Source organism: Asterias amurensis, chromosome 1 (assembly GCF_032118995.1).
Source record: "Asterias amurensis chromosome 1, ASM3211899v1".
NCBI lineage: Eukaryota > Metazoa > Echinodermata > Asteroidea > Forcipulatida > Asteriidae > Asterias > Asterias amurensis.
In genome coordinates this window covers 24,267,392-24,292,384 of record NC_092648.1, presented here as the reverse complement: position 1 = coordinate 24,292,384, position 24,993 = coordinate 24,267,392, and the positions used below count along the sequence as shown (strand labels likewise).

General features: G+C 38.5%; 2 protein-coding genes across 2 annotated transcripts in view; both read right to left on the bottom strand.

Annotated features, from left to right (window-relative positions):
• Positions 1-24,993, bottom strand: part of LOC139939221 (pancreatic triacylglycerol lipase-like) — an 82,505-nt gene that overhangs the window by 49,621 nt on the left and 7,891 nt on the right. The gene's annotated exons all lie outside the window — the stretch shown is intronic.
• On the bottom strand, positions 3,384-12,591 carry LOC139940237 (uncharacterized). The gene is made up of 5 exons (XM_071936466.1): positions 12,486-12,591; positions 7,475-7,594; positions 6,615-6,704; positions 4,581-4,835; positions 3,384-3,802 (listed from the first exon to the last, which is right to left on the bottom strand). The coding sequence occupies exons 1-5, from the start codon at positions 12,589-12,591 to the stop codon at positions 3,513-3,515; spliced, it is 861 nt and encodes a 286-aa protein (XP_071792567.1). The 3' UTR covers positions 3,384-3,512.

The window sequence follows — 24,993 nt, the reverse complement described above, 5'->3', positions numbered from 1 at the left end:
AAGTGAGTAGGCCTAATAACTGGTATCATTAATTATCTGTACCACGATTCTTTGTCATCAAGGACATTTGGCTACGCTAACTCCCATTTGCCTTAATTAATCGTGTGTGCTTTCCTTTATTCTGCAAAGTCCTCGCCAGCGCTATTTCTATTATCAATATTTTTTGACAAAACAGCTATAATTATGCCTACGGTGCACGACAGTACGTAAACTCCAATGGAGACCAATATCAATAAGGCTAAATTCACATACTCATCAAACAAAGTATAAGTCAGCCTCTTGAATACTTCAAATGCATTTAACTTACGATTTCCTTTCAATTTTTGGCGGGTGAGCCGTTTAGAATTTTGCTGATGAACACCCCTAAATGCCCTATCCCAAGTAACTACTTCTATTTCGAGTGGTGTCCTGGGTCAATGTTACGGCTGAGTTGTCCCCAGATCTCCCTATCCCTCATGCATCATTATTTCTCCAGCTGTCACAGAGTGCAACCTCTTGTATGTAACAATTGCAGAGTCTATACGTATACGTGGTTCAAAACGGGGTTTTAAAGATGATTGAGACACATGTTTCACATGAACGACATTTGACCCGGTTCACTTGACATACTGAAGCGAATTCTTCCCTTTATTTTGTTAATAATGGTCCAAAGATGTGGCCAGGTGCACATCAATATTAGACTATCCTATTCATCATAAATATTGGTGCGGAACGCAGTAACTATAAACTGCAGAGCACGCTCTGGTGGTTACCCCACTCTCCATTCTACCTTCAACCAGCGATGTTCAGCATGTTCTACAACTCTTAATTCACCCTGGTTTTTTAGTAACATGGTGTACGCTGAGGCTACATGGACACTAAATTCGGCTCGGTGGTGTTTCCCTAACACCATATGGGTCCAGGTAACCAAGGCTTATGATTCACTTGACCTATTCAATTTTCGTTGTGATCTGAGATTCCTATGCTGAAAGAGTGAAATTTGGCTGCCATTTTCAATGTGAGAAATCAATTTTGAAAATACTATGTGTGCCTTTATACGCAAGAAGCGTAGTGGTACAGTGGCTTTTTACATGCCACATCGCTCCAATGATTTAATTTGGGATCAAAAGACATTTGAGACGTGAGTCTTGTTTCGGGTTGCTCTGTAGTTAGTTTTTTCATTTTCGCTCAAAATGAAACCCTAAAGGCCCTGGCCACGTTTGGTTATTGCTAAAATATATTTGCATCTAATTGTTTACTCGGTAACGAGCAACGGAGATCCATTAATATTATAAAACATTGTGAAAAAATGACTTCCTCTAACATGGTTTTTCAAAAAGCGGTTGTTTCTCACTAAAATACTTCAATCGTGCTTGAGGGTTTTCTTTCAGGCATCTGAAAGCACACAGATGTGTGCTACAAAGATTTTTTTTTTCTTCATTTTATCACTAAATCTATGATCACTCAAGCCCAAACTTTCAAAGATTTGTTATTTTGCGCGTATGTAATGGGAGACTTTTGGGACGCTTGGTGGCAGCAGACTTACCAGGTAAAATCCTTTGTTCTAGGTAGTGTGCGCGTGCTCAGAACTACGTAAACAATGGACATTTTACCTGGTTAGTCTGCTGCCACCTAGCGTTCCAAAGTTACCCATTGTGATATAGTCTGGTCCCCTGACCAAAGATTCCTTGACGTCTCTTGTTAAAAATTCGACAGAGCCTAGTCGGAGATTTTTGGGTCTGGGATACAGACTAATTGTGATAACACCAAGTGCCAAGACGTGTCTTTGACAACTTAACATATCCACTATCTTTAAACAGCTCACTAATTCGAGTAAGTTCTCATGTCACATTACAACCCATTTTTATAAATTACAGAAAACATCGATACATATCCTCATACTTCTCACTCCAAATAACACTGTAAACTGGACACGTTTGGTTATTATCCAACATTATACATAATATGAACCCTTTCTCGTGCATCTGAAAGCACACATATTTTTTGTGCAATAAGGTTTTTTTGTTTCATCAAAGACCAAATGAGCAAAGATTTTCACAAATTCATGCATAATGTTGAGATAAACCAGGTGAACAAAAATGATCTTTGACAAATTACCAACAAAAGTGTCCAGTGCCTTTAATCAGCTCAGTAATTCTTGTAAGTTCTCATTTTACATAACAACCCATTTTTATAAATTAATTACTGAAAACAAAGATGAATATCCTCCTTATACAGAACATTAACCCTAATACGCCTAGCTAGGCATGACACTGTTTTGTGGCATCCAGTAAACAATAATAATAATAATGTTACCCAAAAGTTAGACCTGAAAATGACCCAAAAGTTCTTCCAATCGGAAACCCTTCCAAAAAAATACCAACTATCTTTCTAGTTATTTTACTTCCATGATGAGTGTGTATCATGAGTGCCTTTCTCGACCCTAAGTTGCATTATCCTCTTGTTTGCTGGACTTACAGACATCAATTGATAAACAAAGAAGAAAACCAAACACTTTTATAACCAGAGTTGGGACCTGATCCTAGGAGACGAGTAACTCGTCCTAACTCGAGACACTACTAGTCTTATATACACCTTTGTGAAATTTACCCATGGCCTCTTTATCCAGCTCATCTGATAATGAATTAGCACTCAATGATGCCATCTGCCCCCTTTCAACTGTTCGTTTGGAAATGTTGTTTACCAAGTTCCCAACTTTTAAAACCCCGACATTCCATTCTGTATATATGATGAACTCAAATACAGTCTTTAGGTTTACAATGATTAAAGGCAGTGGACACTGTTGGTAGTTACTCAAAATGAAAACTTACTTGGTGACAACATTGTGAGAAACGGCTCCCTCTGAAGTAACATAGATTTCGAGAAAGAAATTATTTTCCACGAATTTGATTTCGAGACCTCAAAATAATATTTTGAGGTCCCGAAATCAAGCATCTGAAAGCACACAACTTTGTGTGACAAGGGTGTTTTTTCTTCCATTTTTATCTCGCAACTTCGACGACCAATTGAGTTCAAATTATTTTGTTATTTTGTGCGTATGTTGAGACACACCAAGTGAGAAGACTGGTCTTTGACATAATTTTACCAATAGTGTCCAGTGCCTATAAAGAGAAAACAAAAGATAAAAACAAATCCATGACTGCCAAGAACTAGTTAATTGCGTTCTTTCGTTCACTCGAAACAAAGACAATTCGAAGTATTTAATGGGAGACTTTTGGGACGCTTGGTGGCAGCAGACTTACCAGGTAAAACCCATTGTTCTCGGTCATGTGTGCACGCTTAGAACTACGTAAACAATGGAAGTTTACCTGGTAAGTCTGCTGCCACCTAGCGTCTCAAAGTCTCCCATTCGTGTACTTGAAATGATTTTGTAAGCACGACATTGATTCGAACGAACGAACAAACAAGAACATGAATTAATTCCGAATAACTCGAATCATTTATTGGTAGATGCGTCCGTATTGTTACATAATTAAAGGAGTTACTTTTTTATATAATATTGCAATACTTGTCTAGCCACGGACTACTGCATACACCAAGCAGCCTGGCTGATCATCTGCCTTCAAGTCTCCAGCCTTTACATCGTAGAGTCTGCACTGACCAGAAGTCATGACGTAGTCGAAAGACCAACACTCGTTCTCCATCCTCAAACACCGCTGGAAACAGCGCAACATCGACTTCATGTCAAGGACCGACAGAGGGCGTGCGTTGGTGATTTGTTTGTCCACAAACATCAATTTGAACATGCAGGAGATGGAGAACGACGGGTCCCCGATCATTGCAGCTGTCGACATATCAGTAGCTGTTGAATAAAATCAGAAAATAAAGTAGTACTAGTAGAGCAGGTCGAGGTCTTCGCAAAAAGAAAATCTCTTCACCGAGATATTTGCATCTTTAACAAAATATAACAAAATATTAAAGGCAGTGGACACTATTGGCAATTACTCAAAATAATTATTAGCGTAAAACCTTTCTTGGTGACGAGTAATGGGGAGAGGTTCATGGTATAAAACATTGTGAGAAACGGCTCCCTCTGTAGTGCCATAGTTTTCGAGAAAGAAGTCATTTTCCACAAATGTGTTTTCGAGACCTCAAGTTTAGAACTTGAGGTCTCGAAATCGACTATCTAAACGCACACAACTTCGTGTGACAAGGGTATTTTTTCTTTCATTATTATCTCGCAAGTTTGATGACCGATTGAGCTCAAATTTTCACAGGTTTTTTTTTCGGTATATGTTGAGATCTATACACCAACTGTGAAGGCTAGTCTTTGACAAATACCAAGTGTCCACTGCCTTTAAATCAAAAGGCGGTTAATCCCATAAGAACGCAGAAAAACAAGTAAAACTGACAGCAGTTGATAAAAACTGTCAGTCAGACAAACAGCCGACAAAAACCAAAATACGCAATCACGCAATAGATGTAACATTCCAAGAACCATTTCTGGCAAATACTGTCACAGAGTGAGTTTACCATTCAAGACGATCTCTACTGAATAAAGAAATTCCTTGTTTGTAGTTGTCCCCATTCAACTATTAAAAAAACTGTCTTTGTCATAATTCATTTTCTTATTTTCTTACTTGTTGTTTGAAGGCATTCCTCCATGGAGTACTCTTCAACCATCACTTCGCACAGTGTTAGCCAATTTTCTTGTAAATAAGAGACATCGTCGTCCACACTGATGTATTGCGCAATCACGGGCGGGTCACATACAACTCGTATGTGTCCCCCGGGGATCGATGCTTGGTCTGACGTCACTGGTAACCCACACGCGGCATTGTTGAAAATGTCGCTCTCCATGCCTGCCCTTACGACGGCGCCAATCAATCGTTCGCCTGTCAATGAAAGTAAAACTCTTTATTCAACTTGATTCAACCCAGGATGCACAATATTTGAAAATGAGTCTTACTATGCTTGATGTTTTGTGCAGTTATATTAGGACAACCCATGTTAACGGTTTTGGCATTTACTACATAATCTTGTTGCATTAAAATACTCGCGGACATACTCGTTGGTCAACACCAATATTCTTTGCAGAAGAACCCTTGTTATATTTGTGATAAGATCTACCACATCCAATCTGAATGTTCTTTACTTCATTCTGTCAGCGGACAAACCATAGATAACAACTCTTGTCAACAAGAAATCCAGGAAAAACACTGTGATAATCTATACATCCATGCATGACTTTTCTTTGTCATAATAACTAACTTGAGTTTAAGTTTAGTCCGTCGGCATGGCTCTTGCCAGCGTTTAATCAATTTTGTAAACCCCCTTTTCCCCCGTAAATGCTACTCTCACACTTGGGCGAATATCTTGCGAATACGAATGTTTAAATTCGCGATGAATTCGCCCAAAAGTTGCGATTTGATGTTCTCTGTCGCCCTTAACCTCTCCCTACCAGTATCTTACGCATAACGCACGCTTTACCAACAGTACCAATGGCTTACCAAATGCTTACGCAAATCGATGGCGAATTACCGTCTTCACAACATTCGCTGAATGTACGAAAGCGCTTCGTATTGCCCCTCTCACAGAGTGGCGAACATGAATATTTGAATTTCGCGTTGAATTCGTCCAAAATGGCGGTTGGATAGTGAATATTTTCATCTCGGTCTCACCCCTTGATCGTCCTCGGTCGGCCCTCTCCTGACCAATATCTTACGAATATATTACGAATGCTTACCAACGCTTGCTAATGCCTTTACGAACGTTGCAAACGCTTACGCACGCTTTACCAACGTTACCAATGCTAACGAAAATCACGCCGAATGACCGTCTTCGCAACGTTCGCTGAAATTAACAAACCGGTTTGTAAATTGAGCGATCTTCGAAAGGAGGTGGGAAATAATTTGTGAACGTTCCAAATTTATTACCAACGCTTACGAAGACACGGCGAATAATGCTGCGAAGTTTGAGCGATTGTCAAATATGTCCTTCCTATAGCATATTCGCTAGCATATTCGCTGTGTGAGAGCAGCATAAAGTGACCGATCTTCGTAAGGAGGTGGAGAATGACTTGTGAACGTAGTGAATTTGTGGTGAATGTTGCGAAGTTTGAGCCATTGTTAAATATTTCCGTTCGTAAGCACTTTCGCTAGCATATTCTCCCTAGTGTGAGAGTAGCATTACGGTATTACTCTGCGAACGAGGGAGTGATAGATACCACATCTGAGTACTGTTCGTTCTGCTCACCCAGTTATCAACCAAACAATATACAATTTTCTGTTCGACCTTACGAACAGCGCCCTCTTTGTTCAATTAATAAGTCCCGTACAACAATTATTGCTAAAACATTAAAATATAACCAGCTCGAGTAATATGGTTATGATTGTTCTCGCTGGTTACAGACACTTCTTTATATTCATCCAGATCAGGTCAATCTTGTTACCTTCAAACGTCAAGTATTGACCCCTTGCAGGCACGTCACACGCGGTGACTGTTCCAAACTCACAATTTTGGTGGTCAAAAGGTTTATGTGTAAACGCCGCGTCGCCTAAAATGCGCACTTCACTGAATAGCGCACAGAGTGACATTGCCAACCAGTATGGCGCATCCAATATTAATGTTGATGACGTCTAGTGAGTTGGATCAATTAACTTTTTAGGACTTACTACAACAATCTTTTCTGTTGACAAGGGTGATACTACCCAGGCAGTGGTTTGCTCCCAGGTCCACCTTCCACCAGGAATGAACATCATTACCTGCAACAGGGACATAATAGGTGAGGCATGAATTACATGAAATTCGGACAAATAATTGGCTAAAACCTTAATGAAAGGTCAAACTGTGCCAGAAGAAGGGTAACAATATTGAACACTTTGACTTTCCTTCAGAGAGATCAAAATGTATCAGAAATAGGTTTAAAGTATTATGAGTAGGGTAGATGGCCTAAGCTTTCGATCCAAACCGGACCTTCTTCAGAGGCATGTAGGTTTAAAGAATATGAAATTACGAGATGTGGTGCAATGCCTTCGTTAATTGTTTTAGTGGACCATATTATCCGTTTGTTCAATGGTTCAATCTTTTCACGGCAATACAATCATCACAATCACTGTCATATTATATTGATTCATCACTTTCGTTTTCATCTAATTCCTCCTCCTCCGAACCATTGCACGTTTACCCAATGATATCATTGTAATGGGACTCATTGGATATGAGTGGCAGGTACCAACAAATCAAACAAAAATTTACAAAAGACCTTATGCACATGACGTCATTTCAGTAGGGCGCCCTCACCTAGAGGTCAAAAGGAGGTTGTTCATTGGCCAATCCTGTGCGCCGCGCGTACAAATCTGTGCGTTTCGATTGTTTCGTCACCGTTTTCTCACTAAGATGGCCGCTGGATGACGTCAGTGAGTAAGGTCAATGCGAGGCTCTTATGTTCGTTGCCCCGAGTTACACTCTCTCCTAAACACTTTTATGTACTTTGCATCTTGCAAACATTTTTTTATTCAAATTTTACACTTACCGGTGTGAGAGCAAGACCCACCACTGAGGTAAGTGTTTGAGTTGCCGTCAATTACTAGATCTGCTGAATACCCTCCATAGAGCGAGCTTTGGCTGGCATGCATCCCACGGAGATCCAATGCTGAAATGAACATTGACTCAATTTTGAAAATGCATTCGTTATAGATCTGAGACGCAATCCTTTTGATCTAAGTTTTTAGTGAATTGTATGTTTAAAAGGGAATGCATAATACGTTGGGAAATCACTCTTGAAATTAATGTAAAATACAAAGTTGTAGTATGTAGAAGCCTAATTTGTGCAGCTTTCGATAGTGTTAAGACTGGGTTGCTCTAAAAATCAAAGAAGTGGTGGCAGACTTTCAAAAATGGATTTTGTTTCAACTTTGCACAAGTGAAGGACATCAACCAAAATGTAAAAATAAAGCATAAGTTTTGCATTTATACCTTCGTTGCCATGGCAACGGTCAAAAGTAGAAAATTACCATATTTCACCTAATTTAGCTCTTTTCATGAGTAAAAATTACCAAAAATTGAGGGCTCCACTGTGTAAAAACCAAATAGTGGACCGACCTCTCAGCTGGGTATGATAAATATGCATCCTTAATCTTTCTAAAAATGCGTTTGACAAAAGTACAGTTAATTGTGAATGGAAGATTCCATTATTTCAAAAAGGGGTGTTTTGAGGAAAAGTCAATTTGGGAAATACATGGGGTTGCTAAAATTGTCAGAAGTCCCAAAGTGGCATATTTAGGAAAGTTTTGCTTCCAGGCATGAAAGATAAGATACTGGTCTGTAAGAATTTCAAAAAAAATTTGGGGGTATTTGTTGGACTGGGGAGCAGTGCTGCCATTAACTTCGTCCTTTTTCGGAAAAACGTGTTTATTTTCAAATTGTATAACAAAAAATTATGAATTTTTGTTTTCATGGATTTTGTTTACTCTTTGCACATGTTAATTCCTTCAACCAAAGTGTAAAAAGAAAGCATAGTTTTTGCATTACACTTTGGTTGCCATGCCAACGGTTAAAAATAAAACAAATTGCCATAATTCACCTAATTTAGCTCTTTTCTGAAAATTACCCAAAGTTGAAGGCTTCACTGTGTAAAGACCAAATATATTATCAACTGAATATGGTAAATATACACCCTTGGTCTTTCCAAAAGTGCACCTGACCCAGGTACAGTCAATTGTGAATGGAATAATCCATTATTTCAAAAAGGGGTGTTTTTACAAAGGTTCAATTTGGGAAATAGAGGGGGTTGCTAAGTTTGTCAGAAGTCCGAAAGACGCATATTTAGGAAAGTTGGGCTACTAGGCTTGAAAGATAAGATACTGGTCTGTAGGAATTTCAAAAAAAATGTTTTGGTATTTGTTGAACTGGGGAGCAGTGTTGTCCGAAGCTTCATGCTTTTTGGCGATTGGATTGTATAGATTTAAAGTTGTAAAATAATGTATTTTATGACTTTCTACATGCTTAACAATGATGAAGACTGACAAAATACCAGGACAAAAAATAATACAGCATTTTATGACAACATAACTCCCAATTGTATAAACAGCCATCACATAATTAAAAAAGAAAGTTTTTGTATTTTTTGAACTGTTGAGCAGTGTTGCTAGAAACTTCATGCCTTTAAGAAAAGGGTGTATTTTGTAAATTTCATAATCATATGAAAAAATAATGCTCTCTTATTACTTTTTAAACGCTGAACAATGATGTTGATTGAAAAAAAAAAAAACCAGGCACACAATAGAGCAAAGCAACTTCCAAGTATAAAACTATAGCGCTCAATGGTATAAACATGCATCACAAAGAGATTCTGTGGTATGTTTGTGGTCATTTACGTTTGCCTATACAATCTTAAAGTCACCTGGAAGTGGTAGTTTTTTAAAAACAAAGCTTTTGTCACTAATACATGTGTTTTGATGAGTGGAATGTGAATAAACAGTTAACTAAGGTTTTAAAAAATCAGTTCTTATGTTATTTACAAATTTAAGAGTAGACCCCGACCCGGCAAGTGCGCTGTTCGTGACAGGCAGACTTTGCCTGTAATGCGTAGAGTAAACACAATTGCAAAGTACATGTGCGGACCAAGTCGTGAATTTGTACGTGTTTGTTTTTTCGGCAATGCCAGGAAAAACTAGGTGTATTGCGGCTGAATGCAGAAAAACACTTTTTGAAATGTACCAACTCACGACTTGGACGTACATGTACTTTGCACGTGTGTTTACTATACACATTGCAAGCAAAGTCTGCCTCGATTGACGTCACAAAAGGGGTAAGCGTAGTCAGCCCCCAAACAACTTTATATATTTTGTAAACATATAAATCGTGACAAACAATTACTAAAAAAATTGTTTTATTGTTCGTAAGCATATACTCTTATGTTTGAAGGAAAAAACATTCTATTTCCAGGTGACTTTAAACAAAATGTTCAATTTTCTTGACAAAATGGACGTTCAGTTCTTCGTTTGAACATCAACAATGTCTTACACGTCATTAACACTGCACAGAGGCATCACATAATCAGTGACTGCGTGTACGATTAATGGTTACGTAAATCAATTAATTTCCAAGTTCCCTAATGGAACATGGCCGGATAACACTATTACCAGCCAAATTAGCTTCGGGTGAGTCTTCGAACTATGCATTGTATACAGTTATATTTTTTTCATTCAACATCATTGTTCAGCATGTAAGAAACGCCAATAAAGAGAACAAATTCAAATTTTACCATGTTGAGGCAGTGTCACTACATGATACAGTTGCCTATTTGTGCTCCCCTGACATGAAAACACAAATAATCGCCCAATCACAACCGAAATGGCAAATATTCCCTAAAGGTGACTGAAGACAGCACAAACTTTCCTACTATTAATGATGTGCAATGGACATTTTAAACAGGGACATTTAACAAAGGAGGCGCTTTGTAATGCATTGTCAACAAAACTTGATATGCTTGGGGGCTGGACATGCACGGGAGGGGGGGGGGGGGTAGTATAAAATCCCAAACTTAGAGGTCATTAAAAATATTCTTGATCAATGTTGGGTAGTCCACAAGGCTACAGGGTGCTCATGAAAGGTGCCGGATTGATGGGAGACTATAAGTATTATTTTATTAGTGATTTATTCAATCTAAAGAAAACAAGTTAAAAATGCATTTTTGTAGACAGTACTGTTACAACAGGATACAATTGCCCAAGTTTTTCTCAAAATGGAAGGACCAATGTTGGCTCGAAATACAACCGAAAGGAGAATATTCTGAGACCCCTGGAAAATTGTCACTTTGAGGGCCAAATAAGGGTAAAAATGTTTATTTTGCAAATTTCTAAAAACATGCGCTAATGATGTTCTAAAAATAGCATTAGGGTAAAAGTTAAAGCAATAAATTTGTTGTCTCAGGTTAAGCATAGGACGACTCAATGTATTGATGTGAAAGGTTTTATGAAAAAAAGAATGCACATTGGCTGGGTGGAGTTGCAAATATATGCTAAAATACAGTTATTTTGACCCCAAAATTGGCAAAAAATAGCCAAAACACAATTGAGCTGTTACCATGGCAACGGGCTATATAGTGATTTCAAAAGTTTAGTTTGTTTGAATGCACCTCAAGTCCCTTCCACTTAGGTTAATAAAAAAAAAGTAAAATCCTGATATTTTAACCTAATAATAATGTATGATTTTTTGCCATTTGTTGAGTTTTTGCCCTGCCAAAGTGCTAACTTTCCGGCAAAACTGTGTTGTCGCACTTAATACACTTAATTTTATTGCATTTTCATGTAGGTTGGTACCTTATCTTCCAACTATAAAAGTGTCATAATCAACAAAGTGCCACTTTCGGACTTATGGCCCCATTCGATACCCCTATTTTTCCCTACAAGAAAATATGACAAAAACACCCCTTTTTGAAATAGTGGTTTGATCCAAAGTTTATCGCACATTTAATTTTTAGAAATATTTTCTGAAAGAGTAAACATGGTTGTGCAATATGTGTGAAAGAAAAACTTCAACGTTTTCCCATTTAGACGTACCAGTGCTTTCAATTTACCTATATTTTAACTCTTAAAAAGGGTAAAAACTTGGAAAATTTGCTGAAAATCTTATTTTGGCCGTAACCATGCCAACCATTGTCTGATATAACTTTCCGGCAAAACTGTGTTCGCGCACTTAAAATACCAAAACAAAAAACAAAACAAAAAAAGGAATTTTATGTAGGTTGGTACCTTATCTTCCAACTATAAAAGTGTCATAATCCACAAAGTGCCACTTTCGGACTTATGGCTCAATTCGATACCCCTATTTTTCGCTATAAGAAAATATGACAAAAACACCCCTATTTGAAATAGTGGTTTGATCCAAAGTTGATCGCACACTTAATTTTTAAAAACATTTTCTGAAAGAGTAAACATGGTTGTGCAACATGTGTGAAAGAAAAACTTCAACGTTTTCCTCTTTGGACGTACCAGTGCTTTCAATTTACCTATATTTTAACTCTTTAAAAAGGTAAAAACTTAGAAAATTTGCTGAAAATCTTATTTTGGCCGTAACCATGCCAACCAATGTCTGATATAACTTTTTTTTTTTTTTTGTATTGTGTACCCATACCTACTCATACATGGAGTTTTGCCAAAATCCATTTTTTGAAGTCTGCCAACATTTTAAAAATATCTTTGATTTTTACAGCAACCCAGTCTTAAGCACTTCGAAAGACATTTCAATTCCAAGTGGTGTGATTAGTTACAAGATTTAAGTTTTTGTTCACAAAGTTTGAATCTCAGAATAACGCTTTCAAGACTTTGTATTCTACAATATTATTGATTCCTTAATTCTGCGAGGACATAAATCGCTCCGGATTTTCGGCGACATCTATAAAAACGCGACCTTTTTAAATAAAATGGTGGGTGTATGTTCACGTACATTTTAAAACTTGGTTGAACGGTTCCAAACAACGAAGGTATACTTTGCCTTATGCTGCGTTCCCACATTAGTTTCCTCGTTAATTAAATACTTACCTGTGAGATTGAGGCACCAGCAGGATAGCGGGTAAAACCACACGAGGATTCCAAAGAGAAATATCAACAGGTTTTTCTCCACCGATATTCCCTCGCAGTGAGCCATCATTGCACCGCACTACACTTCACTCTGGTATCTGAAATAATAATATGATAGTAGAGATTTAGAATGGGCGTGTTTCATATACAACCTGCTACGATACTTCGACTCCGTCAACCAGTGGGCGCTGTACTCGTTGGTCACGTGTTAACTGGGGTGCTCGCCCCGTATTAGGATCCATGATTTAAACTACTCAAACAATCAATTACAATAAACACTTTGTTTTGCTGAGAATTAGTGCGGCTGGTTGGTTAACATTTTTGACAAAGGATACTCTTCGAGTTTAATGGTTTTAATATCGTCTCCGAAAACCATTGAATACAGAGAACTTCAGATTTCTCAGGGAGGGCTAGTGTCCGGTCGCGAATGGGCTTAGGATGCTGCGGTTGTTACACTCTACTCGCTATTTCCTTAAACATAAGTTATATATCTGACGTTCGTGTAAAATACAGATTTCCCCCCCTTTTTTTCTTTTTCTCAGAGTGACCTAGTGATTAAGTCCAGAAGTTCTCAGATTTTCTGAATTTTTGCATATTAAAACTCAGTATTGGAATACATCGTGTGATACTAATCCTGGACAATTACCGACTCCCGAAGGAGTCCGTGCCTTTAATAAAGAAAAAACATCGCGCGGTGAGATCATACACCACCGGGAACGAGGTTGTATGTTAACGCGTGGAAATTTGAATACCCGCGAGATATGTACACTCAGTCTATTGGGAACACCAATACCCCCCTCCTTTCTCCCATATTAATGTTCTTTTCTTCTTCTGAAAGACTTTTAAAACATTTCTGGAGCAGTGCAGAGCGCGCACGATTTGTTTACACATACAGGCAATTTGTTTACAAACAAAAGTATACCCCCATTAATATCATTTGACCAAAAAACCTTTTCAGCCTATGAAAACAATTGTTTTGTGTGTATCGGGATCACTATGAAATAAACCAAAAAAGGTATCCAAAAACGAACTGAAGAGGATGGAAAATTATACTCGTCAATTGTTGTTAGCCCCTTGAGTAGGCCTAATAACTGGCATCATTAATTATCTGTACCACGATTCATGGTCATCAAGGACGTTTGGCTACGCTAACTCCCATTTTCCTTAATTAATCGTGTGTGCTTTCCTTTATTCTGCAAAGTCCTCGCCAGCGCTATTTCTATTAGACAGTACGTAAACTCCAATGGAGACCAATGTCAATAAGGCTAAATTCACATACTCATTAAACAAAGTATAAGTCAGCCTCTTGAATACTTCAAATGCATTTAACTTACGATTTCCTTTCAATTTTTGGCGGGTGAGCCGTTTAGAATTTTGCTGATGAACACCCCTAAATGCCCTATCCCAGTAACTACTTCTATTTCGAGTGGTGTCCTGGGTCAATGTTACGGCTGAGTTGTCCCCAGATCTCCCTGTCCCTCATGCATCATTATTTCTCCAGCTGTCACAGAGTGCAACCTCTTGTATGTAACAATTGTATAGTCTGACTCACTGTGTGCTTTGCAACTGGGAAAATGAATATTATGAGCGTAACATATTGTAACTGCCAAAAAAGAAAAAAGAAAATTGTACTTAGAATCATTGCAGCTAGTAATGGTTTGTTAACAATTTCGAGAAAGTATTCCCGTCGAGTTTAATGGTTTTTATATTGTTCACCCCCGAAAACCATGTGAATCAGAGAATTTAATTAAGGGCAGGTGTCCGTTCGCGAGTGGGCTTAGGGAGCGGTTGGAATAAGACCCTACCTTTAAAGGGTACATATGGATCTTGTTCCATTTTCGAAGTGATATGATGGTTGTAAAAAAGGCTCATTGGAAGAATATACAAGACAATACAAAAGCATGTGAATAAATAATAAAAAGAGCATCAATAAACAAAATATATCTCAGAATGGATCGTGACATTAGGGTTATACCCAATCGCTATAAAAACAACACTATTGTTATTGGTTTAGTTCAAACAACCTATAGGGATGATGGCAAGCAATAGGTTGAATTATGCACTTAAAGTACACAACTTTGTACAACAAGGGTGTGTTCTCGGTCACTATTCTCAATATCGGAGTACATCAAGTGACAATTACCGAAGGCGTCCGTGCCAGAATTAAGATACGAGGGTTCATGACACAGAGTTTTTATTTTGGGGGGATTTATCAAAGTTTGTCTTTTTAATTCTTGTTGAGTGTTAAACCGGACGAGACTTTAAGCTGGTGGGTTAAAAGAATAATTGACCCTGATTGCTTGATGACGAAACGCGTCATCGCGCATTGTTACCATTGGCAACGTGTTAAACAATGAAGTATTTCCAATCGTCCATGACAACAATCCTGCGTCATGGTTTCAGTAACACACTTTTGATACACGAATCTTGAACGTCCTCGAAGAAGGCACTTGATTAGAAACACATCTTTTAAAAGACGAACTATTTTATGAGGTTCTGTGCTCATGGAGGGTGACTACAAATAAACCTTTAAAAATGATGTGTGTACACTCACGTGCGTATGCCTACGTACCAACACTATAGGGTATCCGACATGCATAGACCTATTCGCAAATACCCATTGCGCAAGCGCTAACTGTTGGATGAGATGCATGCTGGTCTAGCTAGCGATCAAACTTGATCGCTAGCTAGACCAGCACGCACTCTAATCCTTCGCCTATTGCTTACGTACCTAGGGGCCTACTGAGTATTTGCGATTGGGTACATGGTGCACTGTTAGAACTTTGGGCAAAAAATTTCCCAACTTATTGCCCAACGTTGGTACAATAGTCAGCTTCAACATCTATTGGGCAGTTATAGCCCAACGGTCATTGGTCAATGTCATTGCTTAATGATTGAGCAAACGACCTACACACAAGTTGGGAATTTACTTCTGCCCAACCTTTGGTTTTTTAAGTATGTCCAAGGGTTTGTAATAATAAGTCTCCCAATTCTTGGGTAGTAACAGTTACACAAACGTTGTATAACCATGTTTCCTCATATATTGGTCAACCTTTTAGAATAACTGCTTAGTAGTTGGAATATGACTATGCAATAGATGGGCAACCGTGTATCATGATAATGACCACTTGTTGGTAAATTTCCGTTCGTTTTTGTAAATTGTTGGGCACAAATCCATTACTAAAGCTCAGTTGTTGAGACTAGACTGAACCAAATTATTAATCCAACAGTTGAGTAATTAGCACAAACATTAATGAAATACTTCAGAAAGTATTTCTTTGCTTTTCCTTTATATTTGTGAACATCAAACAAGCAATGAAACAACGTTTTTGCACAAACAAATACATACATAGGCTTTATCCCTCTAGTCCCTGCACCGCCCGAGTTTGCCGAAATCGTTTTGTTTATTCTTTTCAAGATTCTTGCAGTAACTTTACTGAAATCGTAGTTCAAATTTTTTAAAGATAGCCAAGGCTTATTATTTATAATTAAACGCACAATTTTTGACCCTTTCGGTAATATTTGTACAAGTCCTCATTGGGGAACAATAAAAACCCCTACGGTATTATTTATGGCGATTATTTTTGTATAATGATAAAATGGATACAATAGCTTTTCAAGGCTTTTATCTGGCTCAATGCTGATTATTAGCGAAGGCATAAGTTTTCGACAATATCACCATGAATGATAAATACAGTTTCCTTTGTGTTTACTAATAAGCGTTTGGTTGGGTAAGTGCTAAATTATTTCATCATCATTAGCTTCGTCAAGTCACCTGTGAACAGAAAAATGAATAATGATCTATAAACAACTAGGTGGATTCACCAAATGCGTAGGCATACTATTGACTACCTAGTTTTATTTTGATGTTTCTTATTTTCTACAAACAAAAGCTATAGCGAGGTTTCCTCCTACCGCATAATACAGTGTATCGCATTAGGTGGCTGGGCGGTCCAGTGGCTAAATGGATATATTACTCATAACACCGTTAAAGCTGCTGATTTTATGAACACCCCATCCCCCAGAAAAAATCAACGGAAAAAGCCTGTTTGTTTAAAACTAAAACAATATTTAGGTGTTCGGGCCAACAGCCCGAAACACCTCTTATTTTTGTTCGTTTTTTTTTTTCTTTTTAGGTGTTCGGGCCAACAGCCCGGAACACCTCTTATTTTTGTTCGTTTTTTTAGGTGTTCGGGCCAACAGCCCGGAACACCTCTTATTTTTGTTCGGTTTTTAGGTGTTCGGGCAACAGCCCGAACAACTCTTTGATTTTGTTCGTTTTTTTTAGGTGTTCGGGTAACAGCCCGAACAACTCTTTGTTATTGTTCGGTTTTTTCTTTTTTTTGGTTTTTCTTCTTCCTCTCGCTGTCGATTGTCTGCAAGAAAAAGCATAGATGCGAAGCTTGCATTAAGTTGAAACTTTGCACACAGGTAGACAATAACCAGTAGATGATGCAAAAGTTGTTAAGTCACGATGACGTTATCAGTTGACGAGATACACTAATTCAAAGTTTATTATTTTAAAAAATCATAACTTTAGATCTACATGAGGGATTTTTACAATCAATACATCATCGGAAAGGGCATTAAAATCTCCGTAAACGCCTCACAGACATAACCCCATTTTGATTTTGTCTTCCGGCTCAAAGGAGAGGTTGAAAATTTCAAAATTCATGTATAAAGAACTACAAAATTCCCCAATGATTGCGCGTAAAGATTTTACGATTACATGTACACGTACTTTGTCACCACGTGTAAGCATGCGGTGCATTGCGGTCACCAGGTGTAAGTATGCGATGCATTGTATACAAATATTGACTGCTTCGAGTGCTATGATTAAAACTATGACTCCCGAGGTGATCCCCGGAGCGTTCTATTTTCCCGAGGCGAAGCCGAGGGAAAATAGAACGCTCCGGGGATCACTGAGGGAGTCATAGTTTTTAACCATTGCACGAGTAAGCAGTCAATATTTGTTTTATAACACCCCAAACATTTCTAAATACTGTACTATTATCATTAAGTTACAGACCTGAATGCTACAATCCACGGACGACGCGAATACAGATTGCAAACACTTTTACTGACTGTGTTGCATGTAGTGTCGTGCAATCCGAAATGGTTACAGACTATTAATTTATCATCCTCGTGCACGCAACGGACGTCTGGGTACTGCACGCCGTGTGCTAGTCTGTAGGACTAGCGCACGGCGCCGTGTGCTAGTCTTCGGACTAGCGCATGGCAAACCGACGCACTATCACACGGCCGTCGTCTAGCAAAACTAAGACATGTCATGTGACGCGCTCTAAACCAATGAGCAGGCAGAATACTTGTAAGGGGTGTTATAAAGGAGCATAGTCACGCTCTGCACCACGTGTTGATCGATTTAGTCTGCGTTCGAGGCGTTCTCAACATCATGTCAGTTTTCTTCAAAAGTAATTAATTAGTTTTATCTACGACCATACTGCATTGATAACACCGGTTCTCGTCCGGTCATTGAAATTTAGCAACATCGGATCCAGTCAGTATTTGGATGGGAGATCACTTGGCGACCAAAATTTGAATTGTTTACTTTTGTATTTAGTTTTTTTTTTCTTTCATTAATAGCTTCGTTTTAGTCTGTTTTCAGGGCGATTTTAACAAAGATTTCCCTCCCGGTTAGTTAGTCTCTTCTCCAGTCGTCATTATGCATAAGCTCCTATATCCTCAACCACACAAGCTATTTTGACAATCTATACCGTACATCATATGAAAGGGCTTTACGTACGTAGTCTGTTCTCAAGGCGTTTCAAAAAACATTTCCCTTCCGTTTAGTTAGTCTCTACTCCAGTCGTCAGTATTCATCAGTTCACATTTCCTCAACCACTAAAGCAATTTTGACAATCTGTACATCATATGAAAGTGCCTTACGTACTTCACAAAAATGGGTATGTTGGTGACCTTCGCTTGCCCTTTTAACCTTTCTAAACCAGACATTGATGCTTTACCATATGACACATCGAGAAAACATTTTCGTTTGATTTTTTTGAACTTTGACGAGCTATTAACAACACTTTTTTATTGATTCAAACACTGATCCAACAATAGCCAAACACCTAGTGTTTGTTTCTACAAACACTAAAACCTATTTTTTTTCTTTCTTTTCTTCCTCCATAGTTTTTCGATAAACAGTGTTTATCGAGATAAACAATGTTTATCTCGAAAAACAATGTTAATCGGTCGAAAATCATAGTTTATCGGAGATAAACAATGTTATTCGGCGATAAACAGTGTTTATCGAATTATTGGGCATATGGCTTGCCACACTCCAGTGCTCATCCATAAAGCGCCCCAGCTTCGTGTATAGTCTGCGTTCAAGGCGTTTTCAAAATACTTTTCCCCTTTCAATAAGTTAGTCTCTTCTACAGTCATCAGTATTTAATAAGTTCATGTTTTCCTCAACCACATAAGCTATTTTGACAATCTTTACATCATATGAAAGAGCTTTACGTACTTCATAAAAATGGAAATGTTGGTGACCTTTTGACATGTCTTAAGCGAGGTTATGAAATGAAAAGTTTGCTAGTTGCGCCCAATAAACACAAAATCCACCGTTAAGCAGCTCTATGGGGCCTGCTCTAGCAGCGGTAAGAGATCTGCTCCAGCAGTGCAAACCTTGTAGGTTCGAATCCCACCCATTTTATAAAACACATTGGGTTAGGATTAAAGGGGTTAAGTTCTGATTTGAAAAATTAGATGTGTACACCGAACAATTAGTGTTTGTAAATATATAACCACTACATGTAAAGTTTTTCTTTATAATTCTTTTTCGAAAGAACCATATACCTGAAGATACTCGTGTAGTGGTTAAGAAATTTCAGTTTTAGATGTGGTATAGGCAACCATTAAAGAGGGAAACCCCAAACAATCACGTAGGGTCTGAACAATCGATCCACACGATTCAAGCCTTCGTCCCTAGATTTTAACTGGGGTGCACTAAAAGTTCACATGCTAAAATGTTCACCTTTTAGTTTGTATTTGTGAATTATTCATGTTTGGAGCATTATTAAGGGTTCCAACAACCGGTGTGGAAGTTGTTTTTTTTGTCATTTATGAGCTAGCAACTATTAGTGCAACTTTTAACATAACAAACAATGTTAGCTCCCCATTATACTGTTTACATCTGTTTTCAATAAGTTTTTTAATAAGTTTTTTTATGACTTTTATATTTATGAAAACAGATGTAAACAGTTAAATGGTGAGCTAACATTGTTGCAATGTCAAAAGTTGCACGTATAGTTGCTAGCTCATAATAGGGTTTAATGCGCAACGCAGTAAACCGATTTAACACCAGGAAATATGCATAATTATAGTCAGGTTGCACAGTCGGGCCTATAAGCGATTGGGGTTGTCAGGGCGCATTCAGACGTGGTTCTATTGTTCTTTTCAACCAACCAAAGCAATGCATTTGGGGAAAGGGTGCTTGTCTTTCTGGGAACCGTCATTGAATATTCTGCCACCGAGGAGTTAAGATAGATTGTATAGTTTCGCAAAATTCGGTACCTTCTTGGCAACTCGCTGGAAGTGGGAACCGCATTGAAGAAATCCAAGTGATACCTGATGAGGAGGGCGAAGATGGGCGGCTACAGAGAGTGGTGAAGCCGATGGCTTACTAGCCGGGCCAATCGGGTGAGTCGCTACATTTTCAGACCTAATGCTGGGGCAAGTACAGCCCCAACAGTAACGCTAATAGGTAACACGAGTACCGTGAATACGGAAAGGTTTCAAACATCTAGTATGTATAAAGGCCCAATAATTGCGAACATCCCACAGATTAATAGTCAGGATATTTCACGGCCTTTAGACGTAACTCGGGATATAACGGGCCAACATTCTCAAAGCATGAGTACAGGTACACAAGGACAAGAAAGGGCGGACAATCATAATTTTTCTGGCAGCTTGCCGTTTAATATGAAAGTTAGTCAGAGCTTGTGTCAGTCAGGCCAATCAGGAATAAGTAAGCCTAGTAGTTTAGTGTACAACTTGGCAAACTCTAGTCAATATTCAGGGTATTCCATACATAACAGGGCTGGGGCATGTAGTAGGTTAGGAGGGACATCATCTTCAATAGAACTGGGTGGTGCCCAACTTTCAAATGCAGGGTGCAAAATAAGTACAGTAGGGAGCAGTAGCATGTTGGGGTCCATTGATTGCACAGCGGGCTCTTGAAGCATACCAATGGCGAATAACATGCAGCATATGAATTAACCATCAACTCCCTTTAATCCATTGATATCGGTTTGTAGCGAATTGGGCGAGGGCCTACCGCTAACCTTAAAATGTTTAAGATTATTCATAGCGAGTTTGTGGATTTCGCTGTGATCTTATAAAAAAGAGTGACCCTATAGTAGTACAAATAGCCTACCGCTAACCTTAAAATTTTTAAGAATATTCATAGCGAGTTTGTGGATTTCGCTGTGATCTTATAGTAGTACAAATAGCGGTCAAGACACAATAACTCTTGCTGGCTGTAAACGAGGGGGGTTTTATAATATGGAAAGATAATAGGCGTCCAATTACTTCTATACATTTTATTTATTTTTTGACATCCAACAGCGGAAAGCCGCCACTTACAGGAATCGTTAAAAACTATGTAAATAACATACATGGACCTCTGCATGTTTTGACTTATGTAGCAGTGTATTTGCGAGCTCATCTCCATAGAACACATATAATTATTGAAATATTGTCAGATCGTACGCACAGAGAGCAGCAGCTCGTCCAATAAGGGGGGATGGCGCACTTTTAGAATGAGGCAGCAATTAACACCAGTTAGATCATGGGCATAATTGACGATGAATAATTATGGGCATTGCACGTAACAGCACCATGTGTTAATCAAGCTCTAGAACAAAGTGTACATAAAGAATAGAAGGGCAATACCAAGTTTCATTATGACCTTTCGGAATGATTGATCATTATTAGACACTAAATGGCCAGCTTCCATAAATCAAGGGGTAGCCTATTGCATAATATTAAAATTAAAGACCTTTGCATCTTCTTCCATTGGTACATACGTATCTGGTATTTCATATGTTTAAACTATATAACGACTAAGAAAAGACTAAATTAACAAAGCTTTAACGTGTATATTGATAGCATAGCCAGATAAGCCTTACCCTGGGTACCACACCCAGTCCTATTCAATGTTCCCGCCAAACCATTGAACCGTGTAACTCTTTATACATAACAAGTATAAAGCAGACTTATTCTAATTCGCCCCAGGACCCAACCGAATAATTCAATATTTTGCAGACTGGCGGTAAAATACTAACCAGACTGCTCAGCACTGGACATGTAATGGAACATCTTGAATCTTGCCGAGGGTCCAAGCGTCTACAATCCTCTTTCATCTTAGAAACAATGAAACTACCCGTGGGATCCTCCCAATTGTGCAATTTATGAACATATGAAATATAACTGCAAGCATAGAGAATCACACTGGATTCACCAACTCAAGACAGACAAACCCTTTGGACTAAACATAAACACTGGTGTTAAATAACTTCCCGTTACCCCCACTTCACTTCTGCGTGAGAACTATAATGTTGTTATATTCTGTAACTCAAGTATAAATTAATTTTTTAAAGTTGTCCTATATATTTGTTACTATAACTATCTCATGTAAGTAACCCCCTTTCTTTTTTCCACAGGTCCCTCATACCTATTTTTAACACCATCGTACCTTTGATCTTGCTTTTCTCTATTAACTGACCATTGTTAATTGCATCATGATGCAACTTGTTCTCTAATTCTACCCTTTCATGTTTCCCTGCATTGTTAACAAACAATGCATTTACCACTTTTATGGTCCAGTAATCCATCCTTTCATATGAAACCTCCTTTGTCCTCGCCACTTTACTCGTATTGGTTCATAGCCACCAATTGTTTCTGAAAAAAAACTTTGATTGACTGTTATTTTCCCGCTTCTTTCTTTCCCGCTTCTTTCTTCATTTAATCCATTTCCCCTCTCTTTTTCTATGAATGGATATGTATTTGGTTGTACTTGTTTTATGCCTCTGAACTAGGTCCGGTTTGGATCGAAAGCTAAGGCCATCTATACCCTATTCATAAAACATATGAAATATCAGATACGTATGTACCAATGGAAGGAGATGCAAAGGTCTTTAATTTTAATATTATGCAATAGGCTACCCCTTGATTTATGGAAGCTGGCCATTTAGTGCCTAATAATGATCAATCATTCCGAAAGGTCATAATGAAACTTGGTATTGCCCTTCTATTCTTTATGTACACTTTGTTCTAGAGGTTGATTAACACATGGTGCTGTGACGTGCAATGCCCATAATTCATCGTCAATTATGCCCATGATCTAACTGGTGTTAATTGCTGTCTCATTCTAAAAGTACGCCATCCCCCCTTATTGGACGAGCTGCTGCTCTCTGTGCGTACGATCTGACAATATTTCAATAATTCTATGTGTTCTATGGAGATGAGCTCGCAAATACACTGCTACATAAGTCAAAAAATGCAGAGGTCCATGCCTGTGTTTATTATCTTTCCATATTATAAAACACCCCTCGTTTACAGCCAGCAAGAATTATTGTGTCTTGACCGCTATTTGTACTACTATAGGGTCACTCTGCTTTATAAGATCACAGCGAAATCCACAAACTCGCTAAGAATAATCTTAAAAATTTCAAGGTTAGCGTAAGGCCCTCGCCCAATTCGCTACAAACCGATATCAATGGATTAAAGGGGGTTGATGGTTAATTCATATGCTGCATGTTATTTGCCATCGGTATGCTTCAAGAGCCCGCTGTGCAATCAATGGACCCCAACATGCTACTGCTCCCTACTGTACTTATTTTGCACCCTGCATTTGAAAGTTGGGCACCACCCAGTTCTATTGAAGATGATGTCCCTCCTAACCTACTACATGCCCCATCCCTGTTATGTATGGAATACCCTGAATATTGACTAGAGTTTGCCAAGTTGTACACTAAACTACTAGGCTTACTTATTCCTGATTGGCCTGACTGACACAAGCTCTGACTAACTTTCATATTAAACGGCAAGCTGCCAGAAAAATTATGATTGTCCGCCCTTTCTTGTCCTTGTGTACCTGTATACTCATGCTTTGAGAATGTTGGCCCGTTATACCCCGAGTTACGTGTAAAGGCCGTGAAATATCCTGACTATTAATCTGTGGGATGTTCGCAATTATTGGCCCTTTATACATATTAGATGTTTGAAACCTTTCCGTATTCACGGTACTCGTGTTACCTACTAGCGTTACTGTTGGGGCTGTACTTGCCCCAGCATTAGGTCTGAAAATGTAGCGACTCACCCGATTGGCCCGGCTAGTAAGCCATCGGCTTCACCACTCTCTGTAGCCGCCCATCTTCGTCCTCCTCATCAGGTATCACTTGGATTTCTTCAATGCGGTTCCCACTTCCAGCGAGTTGCCAAGAAGGTACCGAATTTTGAGAAACTATACAATCTATCTTAACTCCTCGGTGGCAGAATATTCAATGACGGTTCCCAGAAAGACAAGCACCCTTTCCCCAAATGCATTGCTTTGGTTGGTTGAAAAGAACAATGGAACCAGACAATCCCAATCGCTTATAGCCCCGACTGTGCAACCTGACTATAATTATGCATATTTCCTGGTGTTAAATCGGTTTACTGCGTTACGCATTAAACCCTAGTAAATTGAAAGTGGACAATACCCCACAAGGGATTTCTAAAGAAAAAGGACAGTTTAAGGACAGGGTACCTCTATACACCTCTCTTAATATTTTTGCATGCGTGGAAGTGTCGTGGCCGAGCGAATAAGAGCACCGAGTTCAGACTCTGGTGTTTCTGATCAGCAGAATATGGGTTCGAATCCGCAGTCGTGACACTTGTTTGCTTAAGCAAGACACCTAACCATTGCTTCGTCTTTCGGATGGGACGTAAAGCCGTTGGTCCCGTGTGTTGCGTAACGCATATAAAAGAACCCAATACACTTATCGAAAAGAGGCAGGGTTCGCTTGTGAGTCGAGCTAGTGTTCCTCACCATGCCAAGGGTTGGAGTATTCATTCAGAAGGGATCGATGAAACTTACAAAAATTCTTGATTGTTGATTTAATTTATTTAATTAATTTGTTCGACTCTCGGTTATTATAATGTCATATCATTCGGACGAGTTATGATGAACAAAAAGCAAACACAGACAATTTTGTTAACGAAAATCAGAACAACCATATTTTAGACAGTATACTCAATTTAAATTAAGTAAAGCTACAACAATTTAATCAATTACAATCCAGGTTGTAAAACAGAGTCCCATAATCTTTTATGAAAGCTCATTATATGTTTATGAGAAACTGCGTCAAAGAAAGTCAACTATCTTGCCTAACACAAAAGTGGCAAGCAATTACTATGTTCACTACGCCAAGCTGTAATTGGAACATATGGATGTTAACAT

Coding starts and splice junctions, on each gene's coding strand:
- LOC139940237 (XM_071936466.1), bottom strand. CDS start 12,591: ATGGCTCACTGCGAGGGAATATCGGTGGAGAAAAACCTGTTGATATTT. Junction 6,705..7,474: donor TGGGTCTTGCTCTCACACCG/GTAAGTGTAAAA, acceptor TCCCTGTTGCAG/GTAATGATGTTCATTCCTGG. Junction 3,803..4,580: donor GGAATGCCTTCAAACAACAA/GTAAGAAAATAA, acceptor TTTATTCAACAG/CTACTGATATGTCGACAGCT.